General features: G+C 43.0%; 1 protein-coding gene across 8 annotated transcripts in view; it reads right to left on the bottom strand.

Moving 5' to 3' along the window:
* The window catches only part of LOC130368702 (uncharacterized), a 355,350-nt gene that overhangs the window by 118,975 nt on the left and 216,724 nt on the right, over window positions 1-19,651 (bottom strand). For all 8 annotated transcript variants that reach the window (XR_008892546.1, XM_056572793.1, XM_056572777.1 and 5 more), the window contains one exon: window positions 10,845-10,910. Coding sequence is in view for 7 of the 8 variants with exons in the window: in XM_056572793.1 (XP_056428768.1) it covers window positions 10,845-10,910 (66 nt within the window). In the remaining variant the exon portion in view is untranslated. The remainder of the gene's footprint in view (window positions 1-10,844; window positions 10,911-19,651) is intronic.

The following is a 19,651-nucleotide window of genomic DNA, read 5'->3' as shown; positions in this document are numbered from 1 at the left end:
ACTGGACTTAAGAGGTGCTTATAATCTCATCCGCATCAGGGAGGGGGACGAATGGAAGACTGCATTTAACACCAGAGATGGACACTTTGAGTATCTGGTCATGCCCTTTGGCCTGTGCAACGCCCCTGCCGTCTTCCAAGACTTTGTTAATGACATTTTTCGTGATCTCCTATATTCCCGTGTTGTGGTTTATCTGGACGATATTCTGATTTTTTCTGCCAACTTAGAAGAACACCGCCGGCATGTCCGCATGGTTCTTCAGAGACTTCGGGACAATCAACTTTATGCCAAAATGGAGAAATGTCTCTTTGAATGTCAATCTCTTCCTTTCCTAGGATACTTGGTCTCTGGCCAGGGACTACAAATGGACCCAGATAAACTTTCTGCCGTCTTAGATTGGCCACGCCCCTCCGGACTCCGTGCTATCCAACGGTTTTTGGGGTTCGCCAATTATTACAGACAATTTATTCCACACTTTTCCACTATTGTGGCCCCTATCGTGGCTTTAACCAAGAAAAATGCCAATCCTAAGTCCTGGTCTCCCCAAGCGGAAGACGCATTCAAACATCTCAAGTCTGCCTTTTCTTCTGCCCCCGTGCTCTCCAGACCTGACCCATCTAAACCCTTTCTATTGGAGGTAGATGCCTCCTCTGTGGGAGCTGGAGCTGTCCTTCTACAAAAAAATTCTTCCGGGCATGCTGTTACTTGTGGTTTTTTTTCTAGGACCTTCTCTCCGGCGGAGAGAAACTACTCCATTGGTGATCGAGAACTACTGGCCATTAAATTGGCGCTTGAAGAATGGAGGCACCTGCTGGAGGGATCAAAATTTCCAGTTATCATATACACTGATCACAAGAATCTCTCCTATCTCCAGTCTGCCCAACGGCTGAACCCTCGCCAGGCTAGGTGGTCGTTGTTCTTTGCCCGTTTTAACTTTGAAATCCATTTTCGCCCTGCTGACAAGAACATTAGGGCCGATGCCCTCTCTCGTTCTTCTGATGCCTCTGAAGTAGAGGTCTCTCCGCAACACATCATTCCTCCTGACTGTCTGATCTCCACTTCTCCAGCCTCCATCAGACAAACTCCTCCAGGGAAGACCTTCGTTTCTCCACGCCAGCGTCTCGGGATTCTCAAATGGGGACACTCCTCCCACCTCGCAGGCCATGCGGGCATCAAAAAATCCTTGCAACTCATCTCTCGTTTTTATTGGTGGCCGACTCTGGAGACTGATGTTGTTGATTTCGTGTGGGCCTGTACTGTCTGTGCCCGGGATAAGACTCCTCGCCAGAAGCCTGCTGGTCTCCTTCATCCTCTGCCTGTTCCTGAACAGCCTTGGTCACAGATTGGTATGGACTTTATTACGGATTTGCCCTCATCCCGTGGCAACACAGTTGTTTGGGTGGTCGTTGATCGATTTTCCAAGATGGCACATTTTATTCCTCTCCCCGGTCTTCCTTTAGCGCCTCAGTTGGCAAAACAATTTTTTGTACACATTTTTCGCCTTCACGGTTTGCCCACGCATATCGTCTCGGATAGAAGCGTCCAATTCGTGTCTAAATTCTGGAGGGCCCTCTGTAAACAGCTCAAGATCAAATTAAACTTCTCTTCTTCTTATCATCCCCAATCCAATGGGCAAGTAGAAAGAATTAATCAGGTCCTGGATGACTATTTACGGCATTTTGTTTCCTCCCGTCAGGATGACTGGGCTGATCTTCTACCATGGGCCGAATTCTCATACAACTTCAGAGTCTCCGAATCTTCTGCTAAATCCCCATTTTTCGTGGTGTACGGCCGTCACCCTCTTCGCCCCCTCACTACTCCCTTGCCCTCTGGTTTGCCCGCTGTGGATGAAGTGACTCGTGATCTTTCCACCATATGGAAAGAGACCCAAAATTCTCTTTTACAGGCTTCATCCCGGATGAAAAGATTTGCCGATAAGAAAAGAAGAACTCCCCCCATTTTTGCCCCCGGAGACAAGGTATGGCTCTCCGCTAAATATGTCCGCTTTCGTGTCCCCAGTTACAAACTGGGACCACGCTATCTTGGCCCTTTCAAAGTCTTGTGCCAGATTAACCCTGTCTCTTACAAACTCCTTCTTCCTCCTTCTCTTCGTATTCCCAATGCCTTCCATGTCTCTCTCCTTAAACCTCTCATCATTAACCGCTTCTCTCCCAAACTTGTTTCTCCCACTCCTGTTTCCGGTTCTTCTGACGTCTTCTCCGTGAAGGAGATTCTGGCCTCCAAGACTGTCAGAGGGAAAAAAAATTTTTGGGTGGATTGGGAAGGCTGTGGCCCAGAGGAGAGATCCTGGGAACCTGAGGACAACATCCTAGACAAAAGTCTTATCCTCAGGTTCTCAGGCTCCAAGAAGAGGGGGAGACCCAAGGGGGGGGGGGGGGTACTGTTGCGCCGAGCGCTCGGGGTCCCCGCTCCTCCCCGGAGCGCTCGCAGCATCCTCTCATTCGCAGCGCCCCGGTCAGACCTGCTGACCGGGTGCGCTGCAATATCACTCTCAGCCGGGATGCGATTCGCGATGCGGTAGGTGCCCACTCGCGATGGGCATCCCGGCTCCCGTACCTGACCCGTTCCCCGTCTGTCTTGTCCCGGCGCGCGTGGCCCCGCTCCTTAGGCTGTGCGCTCCGGGTCTCTGCAATTTAAAGGGCCGCTGCGCCACTGATTGGCGCAGCAGGCTTAATCAGTATGTTCACCTGTGCACTCCCTACTTATACCTCACTTCCCCTGCACTCCCTCGCCGGATCTTGTTGCCATTGTGCCAGTGAAAGCGTTTCCTTGTGTGTTCCTAGCCTGTGTTCCAGACCTCCTGCCGTTGCCCCTGACTACGATCCTTGCTGCCTGCCCTGACCTTCTGCTACGACCGACCTTGCTCTTGTCTACTCCCTTGTACCGCTCCTATCTTCAGCAGTCAGAGAGGTTGAGCCGTTGCTGGTGGATACGACCTGGTTGCTACCGCCGCTGCAAGACCATCCCGCTTTGCGCCGGGCTCTGGTGAATACCAGTAGCAACTTAGAACCGGTCCACCAACACGGTCCACACCAATCCCTCTCTGGCACAGAGGATCCACCTCCAGCCAGCCGAATCATGACAATAGCCTCAATGTAGAATTTAATATTGTTTCAAACAGAGTTTGGTGATAGTTGCATCACTCTCTTTCATCTGTCCTTCAGATTTTTACGATATTTTGACTTCAGTTGTGATATACACAAAATGTAAACCTTTTCTCATTATTTTGTCTCATCCTTTTTGCACAGATTTCTATTATGTTGATTAAAGAAAAGGGAAAGGACAACCTCCTCTCTGACTCTTCTGTTTGAACCATTAAATTATTTTATTGTTTTAGTTTTTAAATAAAGGGATTATCTCAGTGGGTGCTGTGTTACTATATATGAAGAGAGAAAAGGGGGTTCAGTCCACAAAAACTGAAGAAAGACGGGTGCTACTCAGTGATATATTACTGAAACAACATAGTAAAGACAAAAGCAACATTGAATTATAGAAGCATACCAGAAATAATGCAAATAATCAAATCTTTAATATACAAAAAAATTTTGTATACAAGATATATATCAAACGTGTAAGGGACGAATGAAAAAACAATTACAATGTCTCACGAGAAGCCAAAGCACAGCCCTGGGGAGGGGCCATGAACCACCTCACCTAGGAATTGGCACTCGTCCTCAAAGGCTATAAGTAAAATATACACTCCATCCAAATATATACAATGTGCCTTATTAAAGATGAAAATATACAGATTATTGTCCGGAGAAGGTGCTTGGTCTACTCATAAAACATAGTGTATGCATAAGACAATGATGGGGAGATAGTCATAAGGTGCTGTCTCAGTTGATAATTGCACAAGCCCCCAAAAATAATAACAGTATAAATAATGCAAAAAGCAATTCCCCAGTGTCACGAACCGCGACTTGCGGGTGGTAGGATTATCTATAAAATCACTATTTGTCTACACTAGACCGAAAATAATGATAAAAAATCAATCTTACACCACCCCATTAACTCGCTGCCACCACCTGCCTATTTAAAGCCGACAGGAAGCTATCAATCCAATCTGGATATGCTACAATTCCCAAATATAATCTACTATCCCCAGTAGTATATAAAAAACAGGAAAAAGGTTAATCCAAATCTATAATGTAGCCGAACAGGTAAATCTAAGACTATAACTTCAATCTCTCCGAGGACAATGTACGTCCGTTTTACCAGACATAAGGCGGTACTTAACCCCTTAAGGACCCAGGACGTACTAGAACGTCCTGGCACCCTGGGCTTTAAGGACCCAGGACGTACTAGTACGTCCTGGTGTTTCTCCGGTCTCTGCCGCGCCCCGGGCAGAGATCGGAAGCGGATGCCTGCTGAAATCCTTCAGCAGGCATCCAGGGCAAACGCCGAGGGGGGCCATGTAGGCCCCCCATGTCGGCGATCGCCGCAAATCGCAAGGGAAATCGCCCTTGCGATCTGCGGCGATACCGGGCTGATCGGGTCTCTGGGACCCGACCGCCCGGTAATTTCGCATGATCCCCGGCTGTCACAGACAGCCAGGACCATGCTAACGTATAGGAGCGAGGTGGCAAACCGGCCACCTCCTCCTATACCCTGCGATCTGTCGGTTAACTAACCGACCAATCGCAGGAGGGGGGGGCGGTTACTTCCTCCCGTCCTGCCCGGCCCCTGAAAGTCCGGACAGGACGGGAGGAAGACCGGAGGACGTGGCGGGGGACGGGGGAGTGCTGGGGACCGGCCCCGGTACTTACCTCGTCCCTGAAGACCCGGATCCAGACGATGAAGATGGCGGCGGCGGCGACAGGTGAGTAGATCTTCAGCCGCGGTCGGGCCCTTTACAGCAATGCACGTCGCCGTAAAGCGACATGCATTGCTGTAATGGGACCCTGTAAACTACAACTCCCAGCATGCCCAGACAGCCCTTGGCGTCTGGGCATGCTGGGAGTTGCAGTTTTGCAACATCTGGAGGTCCACAGTTTGGAGACCACTGTGCCCTTCCAGATGTTGCAAAACTACACATCCTCAGCATGCCCTTACTGTCCAGGCATGCTGGGAGTTGTAGTTCTGTAACATCTGACCCTTCAGATGTTGCAGAACTACAACTCCCAGCATGCCTGGACAGTTTTGGCATACTGGGAGTTGTAGTTTTGCAACATCTGGAGGGCTGCAGCTTGGACACCACTACACAGTGGTCCCCAAACTGTTCTCCTCCAGCTGTTACGTAACCACTACTCCCAATATGCCCTTCGGCTGCCTGGGCATGCTGGGAGTTGTGGTTTTGCAACAACTGGAGGTACACTGGTTGGGAAACATTGTCTGTTTCCTAACTCAGTGTTTCCCAACCTGTGTGCCTCCAGCTGTTGCAAAACTATAACTGCCAGCATGCACTGATAGACTGTGCATGCTGGGAGTTGTAGTTTTGCACCAGCTGGAGGTCCCCCCCCCCCCCCCCCCTGTGAATGTACAGGGTACATTCACATGGGCAGGGGGCTTACAGTGAGTATCAGGCTGCAAGTTTGCGATGCAGCAAATTTTGCGCGGCAGCTCAAACTCGTAGCGGGAAACTCGCTGTAACCCCCCGCCCGCGTGACTGTCCCCTAAAAACACTACACTACCACAAAATAAAATAAAAAGTAAAAAACACTACATATACACATACCCCTACACAGCCCCCTCTCCTCCCCAATAAAAATGAAAAACGTCTGGTACGTCACTGTTTCCAAAATGGAACCTCCAGCTGTTGCAAAACAACAACTCCCAGTATTGCCGGACAGCCGTTGACTGTCCAAGCATGCTGGGAGTTTTGCAACAGCTGGAGGCACCCTGTTTGGGAATCACTGGCGTAGAATACCCCTATGTCCACCCCTATGCAAATCCCTAATTCAGGCCTCAAATGCGCATGGCGCTCTCACTTCGGAGCCCTGTTGTATTTCAAGGAAACAGTTTAGGGCCACATATGGGGTATCGCCGTACTCGGGAGAAATTGCCTAACAAATTTTGGGGGGCTTTTTCTCCTTTCACCCCTTATGAAAAGGGGAAGTTGGGGTCTACACCAGCATGTTGGTGTAAAAAAAAAAAATTTTTTTACACTAACATGCTGGTGTTGCCCTATACTTTTCATTTTGACAAGAGGTAAAGGGGAAAAAAAGCCCCCCAAAATTTGTAATGCAGTTTCTCCTGACTACGGAGATACCACATATGTGGGCGCAAAGTGCTCTGGGGGCGCACAACAAGGCTCAGAAGGGAGAGTGCGCCATGTACATTTGAGGTGATTTGCACAGGGGTGGCTGATTGTTACAGCGGTTTTGACAAACGCAAAAAAGAAAAAAAAACCACATGTGACCCCATTTCGGAAACTACACCCCTCACGGAATGTAATGAGGGGTGCAGTGAGAATTTACACCCCACAGGTGTCTGACGGATCTTTGGAACAATGGGCTGTGCAAATAAAAAATTTTGTACAGCCCACTGTCCCAAAGATCTGACAGACACCAGTGGGGGGTAAATGCTCACTGTACCCCTTGTTACATTCCTCAAGGGGTCTAGTTTCCAAAATGGTATGCCATGGGGGGTTATTTTGCTGTCCTGGCACCATAGGGGCTTCCTAAATGCGACATGCCCCCGAGCAAAATTTGCTCTCAAAAAGCCAAATATGACTCCTTCTCTTCTGAGCATTGTAGTTCGCCCGTAATGCACTTCATGCCAACTTATGGGGTACCTCCATACTCAGAAGAGATGGGGTTACAAATTTTGGGGGGTATTTTCTGCTATTAACCCTTGCAAAAATGTGAAATTTGGGGGGAAACACACATTTTAGTGAAAATTTATTTTTATTTTTTTACATATGCAAAAGTCGTGAAACACCTGTGGGGTATTAAGGCTCACTTTATTTCTTGTTATGTTCCTCAAAGGGTCAAGTTTCAAAAATGGTATGGCATGTGTTTTTTTTTTTGCTGTTCTGGCACCATAGGGGCTTCCTAAATGCAACATGCCCCCCAAAAACCATTTCTGAAAAACGTACTCTCCAAAATCCCCTTGTCGCTCCTTCGCTTCTGAGCCCTCTACTGCGCCCGCCGAACACTTTTCATGGACATATGAGGTATGTGCTTACTCAAGAGAAATTGGGCTACAAATTCAATTATAAAGTTTATCCTTTTACCCCTTGTAAAAATTCAAAAATTGGGTCTACAAGAAAATGCAAGTGTAAAAAATTAAGATTGTGAATTTTCTCCTTCCCTTTGCTGCTATTCCTGTGAAACACCTAAAGGGTTAAAACGCTGACTGAATGTCATTTTGAATACTTTGGGGGGTGCGGTTTTTATAATGGGGTCATTTGTGGGGTATTTCTAATATGAAGACCCTTCAAATCCACTTCAAACCTGAACTGGTCCCTGAAAAATAGTGAGTTTGAAAATTTTGTGAAAAATTGGAAAATTGCTGCTGAACTTTGAAGCCCTCTGGTGTCTTCCAAAAGTAAAAACTCGTCACTTTTATGATGCAGACATAAAGTAGACATATTGTATATGTGAATAAAATAAAATAAATATTTGGAATATCCATTTTCCTTACAAGCAGAGAGCTTCAAAGTTAGAAAAATGCTAAATTTTCAAATTTTTCATCAAATTTTGGGATTTTTCACCAAGAAAGGATGCAAGTTACCACAAAATTTTACCACTATGTTAAAGTAGAATATGTCACGAAAAAACAATCTCGGAATCAGAATGATAACTAAAAGCATTCCAGAGTTATTAATGTTTAAAGTGACAGTGGTCAGATGTTCAAAAAATGGTCGGGTCCTAAGGTGTAAAATGGCTGGGTCCTTAAGGGGTTAATAAATGAATGATTTATTATGAAAGAAAAATATTCACAGTACATGTAGAAACAGATATTAACAAGTCAAAGTTACACCACCCAGAAAATAAAATTAAGGGAAAAAAATATAGAACCCTTACTTAAAGAAAGCTACAGAGGTCTATTCCATGGGGTCTGGTATGAAATGGCGTCTGGCATCCAAAATTAGATCTCGTCCCCCATGCAAGCGCCCTAGTCTCCCCAGGTCTGAAGTTTTATACCCTGCTATGGATAGGAGACACCTCCATGTTCAGCCCCTGGGTGGGACAAGGAGGGGTGATAGATGCTGCACACTTCCGTATGATAACTTTATGCCCACAGAATAGGAAATTACCCCTAACTTTTATCATGGGTCAGGCACCTACATCATTTTGTTATATTTGGGTTCTCCATTAAATCCTCTTTCTAGGGGTACCTGACATGACCCCCTTATTGTGTATGATTTACCCAGCGCATACAGTTCGGGCAGGGATCAATACACATGGGTCATGTGAGGACTCATTTTAAGGGTAGTATGATGGAGAATCTAACCGTATAATATAGGGCTGCGGACATACTTCCCTGACCCCCATATCTAATATTTGGAAGATATTGCACTGACACAGGGGAATATGCACCAAACATTCCTTTGATCTATTAACATCAGGCCTTGGGGCCTGCATGTCTGAGAAGGTGTTACCGTTTCCTGTGTACAGCAGTTGTGTTAATGAACCCCCTGCTAGGATTAATTACACCTATACCCCCGCTGGAGAGACACGTCGGCTCCTTAAAGCTTGGATCAAACACAAGGGACTCTTTGAAATGTTAAGTAATGCAGATAGGGGTGCAATGGAATTAAAAGTGTGCATATGGATGGACATCTGGCAGGACGTATGAATGACAAGTGATCATAATGCAACATGGATACATATTTCAGCCATTGTCCATGACACCCAGTATATTGCCACAATCCAGTCATGCCACTATGAGAGAGATATAATACTTGCTTCCTATGTTTTATCCATCATTGCAAGTATTATATCTCTCTCATAGTTGCATAACGGGATTGTGGCAATGTATTGGTGAATAGTTTTTTGCATTATTTATACTGTTATTTTTTGGGACCTTTGCAATTATCACAGCACCTTACGACTATCTCACCATCATTGTCTTTTGCATACACTATGTTTTATGAGTAGACAAAGCACCATCACTGGACACTAATCTGTATATTTTCATCTTTAATAAGGCCTATTGTATATATTTGGATGGAGTATATATTTTACTTATAACCTTTGAGAACGGGTGCCATTTCCTAGGTAAGGGGGTTTATGTCCCCTCCCCAGGGTTTTGTTTTGGCTCCTAATGAGCCATTTTAATAGTTTTTTATGTCCCTTACATATGTGACATGTCTTGTATACAAGAATTTGTTGTACAATAAAGAATTGATTATTTGCATTATTTCTGGTGAGCTACTATAAGGCCCCTTTCACACTACAGGTATCATCCTGCTTTTTTACTGCTGTTATTTTACAATCATCCGTTATTTTTAATGGTTTTTTTCTTTAAAAAAACTGAACTATATGGTATGAGTTATGAAGACCTGGTTTATACAGGTGCTTTCTGGAAACACATCTGACTTATAAGTCTCTAATAAAATTCTCTTTTATTATAATATTTTTCTTTTTTCATTAGTAGTCTATTTTTTGGTATTTTTATATATATATATATATATATATATATATATATATATATATATATATACACACACACACACAGCATATACATTAAGCTCTTAATATTGATAATATATGGTTATTTTCAAGAATATTTCTTACATCTAGACATGCGTTACGCGCCTACTTTGATTTATTATTTTTTCAGCCTTCTGCCTCCGGTTACTGGGAGGCTCGTTCGGCGTCCCAGTTGCTATGAGAAAGGGATCAGGTGGTTATGTATTAACTTGGGACTGCTCAGTTGAATGGCACATGCAATAACATTTTGATCTTGTGACAGATCATATGATCGCTAGCCTCAGTTGCACTGAAACAACGCAGGCGCAGTTGTCTCTACCACAAAGGGCCGGCGCTGTTACAGGACATATAGTGGGTGAGTCTTTTCCCTCTATTAGTATATTAGATTAATTTACAGTATTATATGCACCTGTGGTTATAATTCATGTACTAACAGACGATTTATGAAGTTTATATTCAAGCCCTATTTTTAGCTTATTTATATTTACACTTTGTTCTTACGGACAATATAATATCTAGCACATATGATCCCTATTCGCACATTTGTATATTTATAATGTATAATATTCTGACATTTCTTTGTAATCAGTAGTAATTTGCTGTAATTATTCACTATGAATTAACATGTGTGCACTTCGGTATATATGGCCCTGTATTTGGGGGTATCACCATGCTTGATAAAGGCTTCATTGAGAAACAGATACGTTGCTGTGACATGAGATAATAAAACTGCACCTTAACTTTGAATGGAGTGCTGTGCCCTTACTTGTGTAGTGGTAAGGTAAAGTGTATTATTTTTATTGTGACAGCTCGGGTAGAAATATACATAAAAAAAAAAAAAATCCTGGATACCCCAATATGAAATATACATTCTGTTACTAAAGGAATGTTAACAGGATAGTTGATAAATATTTGCTTGATCTGACTACCACATATCATGAAATTGAGGGTCCAAACGTTATTGTTTGAATAACACAGTGATCAAGTATGCACAGTACCACTCCATTTAAAGTCTAAGGGACTGCCGAAGGTAGAGGAGTAATGTAGTCTGCTATCTTCAGCAGCTCTATAGCATTCGATTGGTGCAGCAATGCAAATACTTCCCAAATATTACTCTGTTGAAACAAGGATCACCATTCAGACACTTCTCATCTTCTATCCTAAGGATAAGTTGGTATCCTTGGAAACCCTGAAAATAGTTATAACAACATACCAGTTACATACCTAAAAGTTTATCACTTCTCGTTTCAGGATCAAAAGTTATTGAACATCGTTTCAATAATTCTCTCTCTGGAAAAAAAATTTGAGTGTCACATGAGCTATTTCATAGAGAAGAAATTTGTAGGCAAAAAAGTTTGCTACCTACTACAGTCTTACACTTCTCTTTTCTACACGATTCCCTTCTGGCTTTGGCTCAAAATTGTAGTGGCAGTTGTCCAATGAACAGCCTTGTTACAACAGCCTTAAAGGGGTACTCCGGTGAAAACCTTTTTTCTTTTAAATCAACTGGTGACAGAAAGTTAAACATATTTGTAAATTACTTCTATTAAAAAATCTTAATACTTCCTGTACTTATTAGCTGCTGAATACTACAAAGGAAATTCTTTTCTTTTTGGAATGCTCTCTGATGACATCACGACCACAGTTCTCTCTGCTGATGTTATTATAATAACGCTTTATTTATTGTTGTCCTTAGTGGGATTTGAACCCAAGTCCCCAGCACTGCAAGGCAGCAGTGCTAACCACTGAGCCACCATGCTGCCCTTAGCATACATATGCTAAGCATCTGCTATGCATGGTTGCTAAAATGGACAGAGACGTCAGCAGAGAGCACTGTGCTCGTGATGTCATCAGTGTTCCAAAAAGAAAGGAATTTCCTCTGTAGCATTCAGCAGCTAATAAGTACTGGAAGGATTAAGATTTTTTAATAGAAGTAATTTACAAATATGTTTAACTTTCTGTCACCAGTTGATTTAAAAGAAAAAAGGTTTTCACCGGAGTACCCCTTTAAAATCTTTTTAGACAGGGTCATTAAAAACTAAATGGGTCGATTATTGCCCTATAAGGACAATATTACCCACAGCACTAGCAGCCACGGCTAGTGCATGTGGCAGAGAACTGTAGACAAGAGCCAGATTTGTCAAATTTAAGTCTAGGTGCAGCCAACCGGCAGTTATAGTAATAGCAATTGTTATTCACCGATATCTGCAGGCTTCACCTGGACTTGCTACTGTTTAAATTGGCAAGTCTGGGACTCCCTGTGGAAGAGCACACTAAAATGTGTGTAAATGGTGGATGGTAAATTATAATTTGTGCAGATGTTTACCATCAATTACTGGTTTGTCTAAAGCAGAGATGTCCAAACTGTGGCCCTCCAGATGTTGCAAAACTACAAATCCCAGCATGCCCAGACAGAAAACGGCTGTCTAGGCATGCTGGAGGCATTCTGGGAGTTGTAGTTTTGCAACATTTGGAGGGCCACAGTTTGTACATGCTTGTCTACAGGGTTTTGGTAAGGCTATGGTCATACAACAGAATCAACTCCTGGAGATATTCTGGAGATTGAACTTAGCCTTAGGGTCCGTACACACTGGTAAGTCAATGATAAAATAAGCAGCAGAAAATCAGCTGCAGAAAATACATATCAAAATCTGCCCAGGTGAACAGACCCTTAGGCTATGTTCACTTGGAATTCTGCTGAAAAATTAAGCTTGGAAATTCCGCCAAATAAGCTGCACATTGAAATGAATAATGGATTTCACTGTCTCATTTACACGGCAGAAATTCAGGCACAAAAAAATTCTGCTTTCCAGATACTGCAAAAATATATGAGATCCGTCTTTAAATTGTGCAGAGTTCTGGGCAGAATCCTTTTGAACTTAAGGGGGTGTTAAATTTCAACAGATTTTGTGTTTTAAGCAAACAAAAATTCCACTCAAATTCCCCAGCAAGCTTTGCAGAATGGAATTCAAGCAGAATAGCAGGATTTCCGCTGTGTAAACAAAGCCTTAGTATGTTTCCGCAATTTTGACTAAATTATCTTTGTGAGTTACTCCATGTGATTAGCATTCCTAGGCTTAAAGGGGTACTTAGAAGTACAAAAGGTATTCATATCTTATCCCCTCATGGCCAGATTAGCTGCATTGTAATATACACATAACCTGTACTGGCACATATGCAGGAAGTGCTTGTCCACTTTGTCTCCTCTCTCACACTTTGTCCTGGCCATGCCCCTTTCTGATGCCATTCAACCAAGCCACTCCCACTCTGATAGCTGTCAAGCCTCGACCCTTTCAGACATCATATTGGCAAGTCACGCACCCTTTCAACCATTCTCGGAAGTGAGGACTGTATGTAGTTTTAATAGGCTGTGCAAGAGGAAGAAGCATTGTGGATCAGTGAATGGTACCAGAAACATGCCTTGTAGAGTTTTTTAATTTATTTTAAAGGTCAATGAATAACCCGCTTAACTGCAGGTGATTTTCTTGATATGAATGATATGATACTCATAAAGCAAAACCCACAAATACATAATCAATTAAGTACTAACTATGTAAACAAAGAATGCAGTAAAAATGCAGATGTGTGAACACAGGGGAATTTATTATTGGTGTTACCATGTTTTTTGGCAGTAGTAATGTGGTTGAAGTCAAAAGAGGTTTCACTTGCACTGGTAGCTGATCAAATAAGACAACTGAAAACTGATGCAAATTTTTGCGCAATCTCACTCCAGCCCAACTACACTTGGAAACTTACTTAGATCTAAGCAACTTATGAAGAATGTGCACCTTTTGGAAAAATTTGGGGGAAGTAAACATATATGCACAGTAAAATAGTGGGGAAGATAACTATTTTCATACAGTGATAATTTCACAAGCAGCATATCCGCTGCACAAATTTCTGCAATTGTTCTACATATTACAAATAATGCTTGCAAAAACCCATGCATACATACTGACGTGTGTAGCATGGATTTTTGGATTTTCAATTTGCATGTTAAAACCCTAGGTGATGTTCAAGGATCCTATCTGAAATTATGGAACAGACATTTCATAAAATGATTCCCAGCTTATACATAGGTAATGTGATATGAGACAAATATTATTACATATTAACATGCATAAATGTTTTTTGAGTGAAATAAACTTTAAATAGTGATATATTATTGCACAATAGTTACTAACCTAAGATTTGTGCAACTGTTTTTGGACCACCAAAGAAATGTTCTACTAGAACCTGTTTTTTTTTTTTTGTAAACGGATTGTGGATATATAAAAAACATTTTGAGTCATATTACTTTTACATTTTGCTGTTATTTGTATAAATGTTATATATCAAACATCTGTGTGTTGCTTAGTAGTAGAAATGCTCCACTGTAACAATTTTTTTCTTTTAAGAGGACTGTATATATGCATAAAAGATTTGTTCTGCAGGAGGCAGCCAAAAAGGACATTTTTCATTTCTAACTCCATGCCTTTTTTTCCATCTAGAGACCCATTTCAGTTTTTTTTTTGCATGACCTGAACACCTTTGATTTTAACATAAAACGTATGGTGCAACGAAAAAATAAATTATTATTCGTGGTGGAAAACCGTAAAAAATAAATAAAAAAAAAAGCAATTTTGCAACTTTTTGAGGAGATTGGGGACTTTTTCGCACACAGTGGGGCTTATTCATTTTTTTTTAAAGTAAGGACTCCAAGTGGCATGGAGGAGATAAGGATGGAACAGCTACCATCTTGACTGATCAGACCTCTGCAATCATGCTGTGGGTGGTCCGATAAGTTGCCCCAAGAAGGGATAGTGGCGAACATTAGCATGATTGCTAATGTCTGTCATTATTCATAAGTTCCCAGAGGCTGATAACAGTAGCCGGGTTGGCCCGATCACAGAGTAGGGAGAGGAGGTAAAGAGAGGTTCTATGTGTCTACTTGCACTAACCGCTATTTAAATAGTGTCAGCAGTTTGGACCATAATTTGCAGCTAAAAAGTTTCTCTTATTCTTGCAACCATGTAGACAATTCATAATTTCTAAAAGAGCAATCAGAGGTGTGGCCAGAGAAAGTTACTTATTTGCCCTACCTGAGGGCAACTTAAACTAGTGACAAACTCTGATCAGAAAAATGTACTACTCATATTGTTCTGTTCAGACATTCTTCTGATATGCAGAAGAATGGTCTCCATGCCGCACCACATCAGCTGCCAATCAGTGGCTGGTGGGAGCGGGTCCTCATGAAAATTGAGGATGGGAACTACTGAGTGTGTGCACTTAATGAAGAGGACTAGTATATGGTACTCGGCATCAATACTATTCATCATGACATCTGCAAAATGGCTGCACAGAATAATAATAGAGAATCAAAGACCTAGTGAAAGTCTTTAACACCTTAAGGAAACAGGACGTAAACGTACAGCCTGATCCACTGGTACTTAGCGCACCAGAACGTACATTTATGGCCAATACATGACGCGAGCACCGGAATGGTGCTTGCATCATGCCCGGCAGGTCCAGGCAGCTAGGGACCCCTCCGGTAATGGCGGAAATCAGCAATCACACAGATGTCTGCCCTTACCCCTCAGATGCCATGATCAATATAGATCACGGCATCTGCGGCAATGCCACGCTTTGAATGAATGATGACTGCCACTGGGAAATAGAAAAATAAATAAATAAAAATTCGCCCCTTTTGCTAATTTTATCAACAAAAAACATAATATAAAATAATTAATAAACATATTTGGTATCACCTTGTGTGTAAATGTCTGAACTATCAAAATATAATTTAAAAGATCCCGTAGGTAAAGGGTGAATTGCTGTGTTTTGGTTACATCAAATAAATAAAAAAAAATGCGATCAAGTTGTCACATACGGCGTATACAAATGTGATACAAAAAAAAATACACATGACGGCGCAAAAAATTTGCCCTTATACAGCCTGCATATGGAAAAATGTGACGGTTATAGATGGTCAAAATAGGGCAATTTTAAACATACTTATTTTGTGAGACAAATTTTTTTTTTAACTCCTTAAGGACCAGGCCATTTTTTATTTCTGCACTTTCTTTATTTCCTCCTCACCTTCTAAAAATCATAACACTTTAAATTTTGCACTTACAGACCCATATGAGGGCTTTTATTTGTGCCACTAATTTTACTTTGTAATGAAAGCAAACATTTCACCACAAACTCTACAGTGAAACCAGAAAAACAATATTTGTGGGGCATAATTGGAAAAAAATAAATTCTGGGGGCTTCTGATTCTCCGCAGTGCACTTTTCGGAAAAAACGACACCTTATCTGTAGGTCTTTATGGTTACAAGGATACCTAATCTATATAGGGTTTGTTTTATTTTACTACCTAAAAAAAAGAATAACTACATGCACCAAAAAGGAGATTTATTGTACTTACCGTAAAATCTCTTTCTCGTAGCATTCTTTGAAGGACACAGGATACAATTGGTATATGCTCTTGACACTAGGAAAAAAGTTGGCTCCTCCCTGTCAGAATATACCCGCCCACCTGCCATGAGAAAATCAGTTATGTCACTAAGCAGTAGGGGAAGCCAACAAGAAGAACAGATGTCCGAAGGACCCTATAAGGAATCCTGGATAAAAACTAATGAACCGGAAAGGAGAATCCGGGCAAAGCATGAAGATATGGGTGGGTGCTGTGTCCCCCAATGAAGGCTAAGAGAAAGAGATTTCACAGTGAGTACAAAAAAATATTCTTTTTCTTGGTCGCTTCATTGGGGGACACAGGATACCATGGGACATCCCAAAGCAGTCCCTGGGGTGGGAAGTTACAACCGCCAGAGAAGAGGACACAGTCCAGAGACTGAACCCTGTTCGCCTGCAAGGCTTGCTGGAGAGACCCTCGGCCGAGAGGAAACTGGGGCCCGGAAACTGAGCATCTGGAATCACCACCACCCATGTCCAGGAAGCCAAAAAGGAAGAGACCGTCCTTAGCAGACACGGGAGACCTATAGTCTGCAGAGAGACATGAAAAGGTAGTGTTGGAGGCCCGATGGGCCGTAATAATCCTGGAAGGAGGAAAGCAAATCCAAGCAAGCTACGGAACCAGACAGAGGACTAGCCTGGCTGGAAAACACAGTGAAAAGAGCAGCGAAAAGAGAACACGATCCAGAGAATCAACCGATTGAAGAGAACACGGCGAGAAAACGCCAGCGAGATCAACATACGCCTGGAAGATGGCGAGCACATGGAAAGTAGAGACCAGAAACCTCTAGGGGAAAAAAAGGAAGAGACATAATGCATTTGACTGATGACCCAGACCGACAAGCTTCATGTTCCAGAAACACTGTCTGAGGGGTACACCGCGAGAACCCGGGAGGAAGAGCGGACTCAGAGTATGACACAGAGAGCAAAGAGTGAACCATGTCCGTGCATAAGATCAAATTGGCCAGACTGGCGCAATCCGGCTGACCTGAACGCCCTCCGTCCCGGGAGTACATGGACCCCAAAGGAGAAGGAAAGTAGACCGGCCGGACAAGTACTTGAATGCCCTGCGAAGAGCATGCCGGAATAACAGAGTGACCAAACAAGGGAACTGGAGGATCCTAGGTCTCCTGGAAGGCCCGTACCTGTAGAGTAGAGTGTGTCCCAGAAATTAAGGCACGCCACTGCCGTCTTGAAGGGTGCCTAATGCAAGAAGACTCTCGGCACTCGCAAACACAAGTGAATAGGGGATGGACAAGGAGAACCAGCCCTACACATACAGTGGTCCGAACAAACCAGAAGACTCCAAAACATCATCCCATCAGGACAGGAAAGGAGACAGAGGGAGCCCAACCGAGACTACCAGGGTCTGGGCACATGAAGGTTACACCAGAAGACTGTTGCGTCAGTGCAGAAGAACTGACATTGTTGAAGGGAGGGATAGACACACCCATTCAGGGAGTCCCCACCAAGGAAAGAGGAGAGCAAAGGCAGGAACCATACAACAGATGGTGGTCAGACTGGTTATAGCCGAATCATACATGACAAACTCCTCCAGCAGAAGAGAGTGCCCTGGAGGCATAAGGAGCCGGAGGTAACCAAGAAATGGGAAAGTGCTAGGCTGCAATAGTAGGCAGTGAGCACAGAAACCTAGCCGGCCAAACACCACCCTAATTGCTTTTAGCAGAACAGGGACCCAGTTAGATACCCCACCTATGAAGCGGGGAAGAGAGATGGCTCAATATTGGCAGTTCCCCATTGGAGAGAGAAACAAAAGGCAGTCATGGTGAACTCTGGCACAGTCCGTGCCGAGCCCCCTGATCTCTGCACCCCCTGTGAAAGGGGGATCATCAAGCTTAAGCCAGGTACCGTATGAGCATGCTAAACACCGCCCAACGGTAACGGGTGAACGTACCGAGTGACAATAGTAAGCCCAGGAACTCTACGACAACATACCGAGGTATGGAGATGCCATCTGTGTCCTCGGAGGATCTGAACCCGGGACACTCATGTTGGGTAAAGACGTTACTATGAATGCAAGTAAGGTGCATATGTATCATCATAAAGCTGTAGGAGGTACGTCACCAAATGGAATAAACCTTGGACAATCTGAACAAAAAACAAATGCGGTATCCACTGAGCAATCCTGGCTCTCGTCTAAAAGATACAGGGGGCTGTTGAACACACCGCGTCGCCCTATCAGGCCCCATTCCAGAACAGAGGTGCCCAGCCGCAACAGAAATGAGAAGCATCTACCGGTGTGCCAAATCGATGCTGGTATAGTGATAATATGCTGCTGTTTCTGGGAAGGTCTAACAAACCTGCAGAAAACACCCACATCCTACCCCGTAAAGGTGCTACAGAAACCTCTGCCATGACAGCATGAAATAGAATGCACTAGAACTAGACTTGTGCAGTAGAAAAATTTTCGTTTCGTTTTTTCGTTTTGGAAAATTTTTTCGGTTCGGCAATATTTTCAGTTTTGATTTTTCGGATACATTGGGTATTCGGGTGTTCGGGTTGATTTTTTTTTCGGATACATTCGGTATTCGGGTACATTCGGTAAATCTTTTTATTCTTTTTTGGACTTTAGCGATCCTAAAAAATAATGGAGATACCTTTTTTAATAAAATTTCGTAGGGTACCATAAAAAAAATAATAAAAAAGATACAGTATGGTTGGAAAAAATTGTATCTAACGAAATGTATCTTTTTTATTATGTAATGTTTATTAATTTTTAAACAGGGATCAATTTATGTGAGCGGGTAAAGCACTAAAAATGTAGCAGACAATAATAAAAATGTATTGTGTGCGTGTTTTTCATTTTTTTTATTTTACATTTTTTAGTTAGTACTACTACTCCCAGCATGGAACACACTCTTCCATGATGGGAGTAGTAGTTACCTGTACTAATTGACAGATCTCCGGGGTCCTTTGTGATCCTCTTGTATAGATGGGGCAGCAGCTTTTCTATGTCCCCCCCCCCTGCACTCACGTATATATACACATATTCATATTTCCCGCAGAGCTGTGATTGGCCAGATGGTTCCAGCCAATCACAGCTCTCTGTGAGAAATAGGAATATGTGTATATATACGGCCGTGCAGGGGACCATAGGAGAGCGGGCGCCGCATCCATACATTATACAGGAGCATCACAGCGGGTATCAGGAGTGATACCCACAGTGATCTTTCCTTTACTACAAGTACTAGACGTCTGACAGGTAAGTTAAGGTCTTTGGGTTTGGAAATTTTAGTTTGTAACTGGATTGAACACTGGCTCATGGATCGTACCCAGAGAGTGGTGGTCAATAATTCGTACTCTGATTGGTCCCCGGTTATTAGTGGTGTACCCCAAGGTTCAGTACTGGGCCCGCTGTTGTTTAATTTATTTATCACTGATATAGAGGATGGCATTAACAGCTCTGTTTCTATCTTTGCAGATGACACCAAGCTTTGTAGCACGGTACAGTCTATAGAGGAGGTGTATAGGTTACAAGATGACTTGGATAGACTAAGTGTCTGGGCATCCACTTGGCAAATGAGGTTCAATGTGGATAAATGTAAAGTTATGCA

The sequence above is a fragment of the Hyla sarda genome, chromosome 1 (assembly GCF_029499605.1).
Source record: "Hyla sarda isolate aHylSar1 chromosome 1, aHylSar1.hap1, whole genome shotgun sequence".
NCBI lineage: Eukaryota > Metazoa > Chordata > Amphibia > Anura > Hylidae > Hyla > Hyla sarda.
This window is presented reverse-complemented; position numbering and strand designations above follow the sequence as displayed.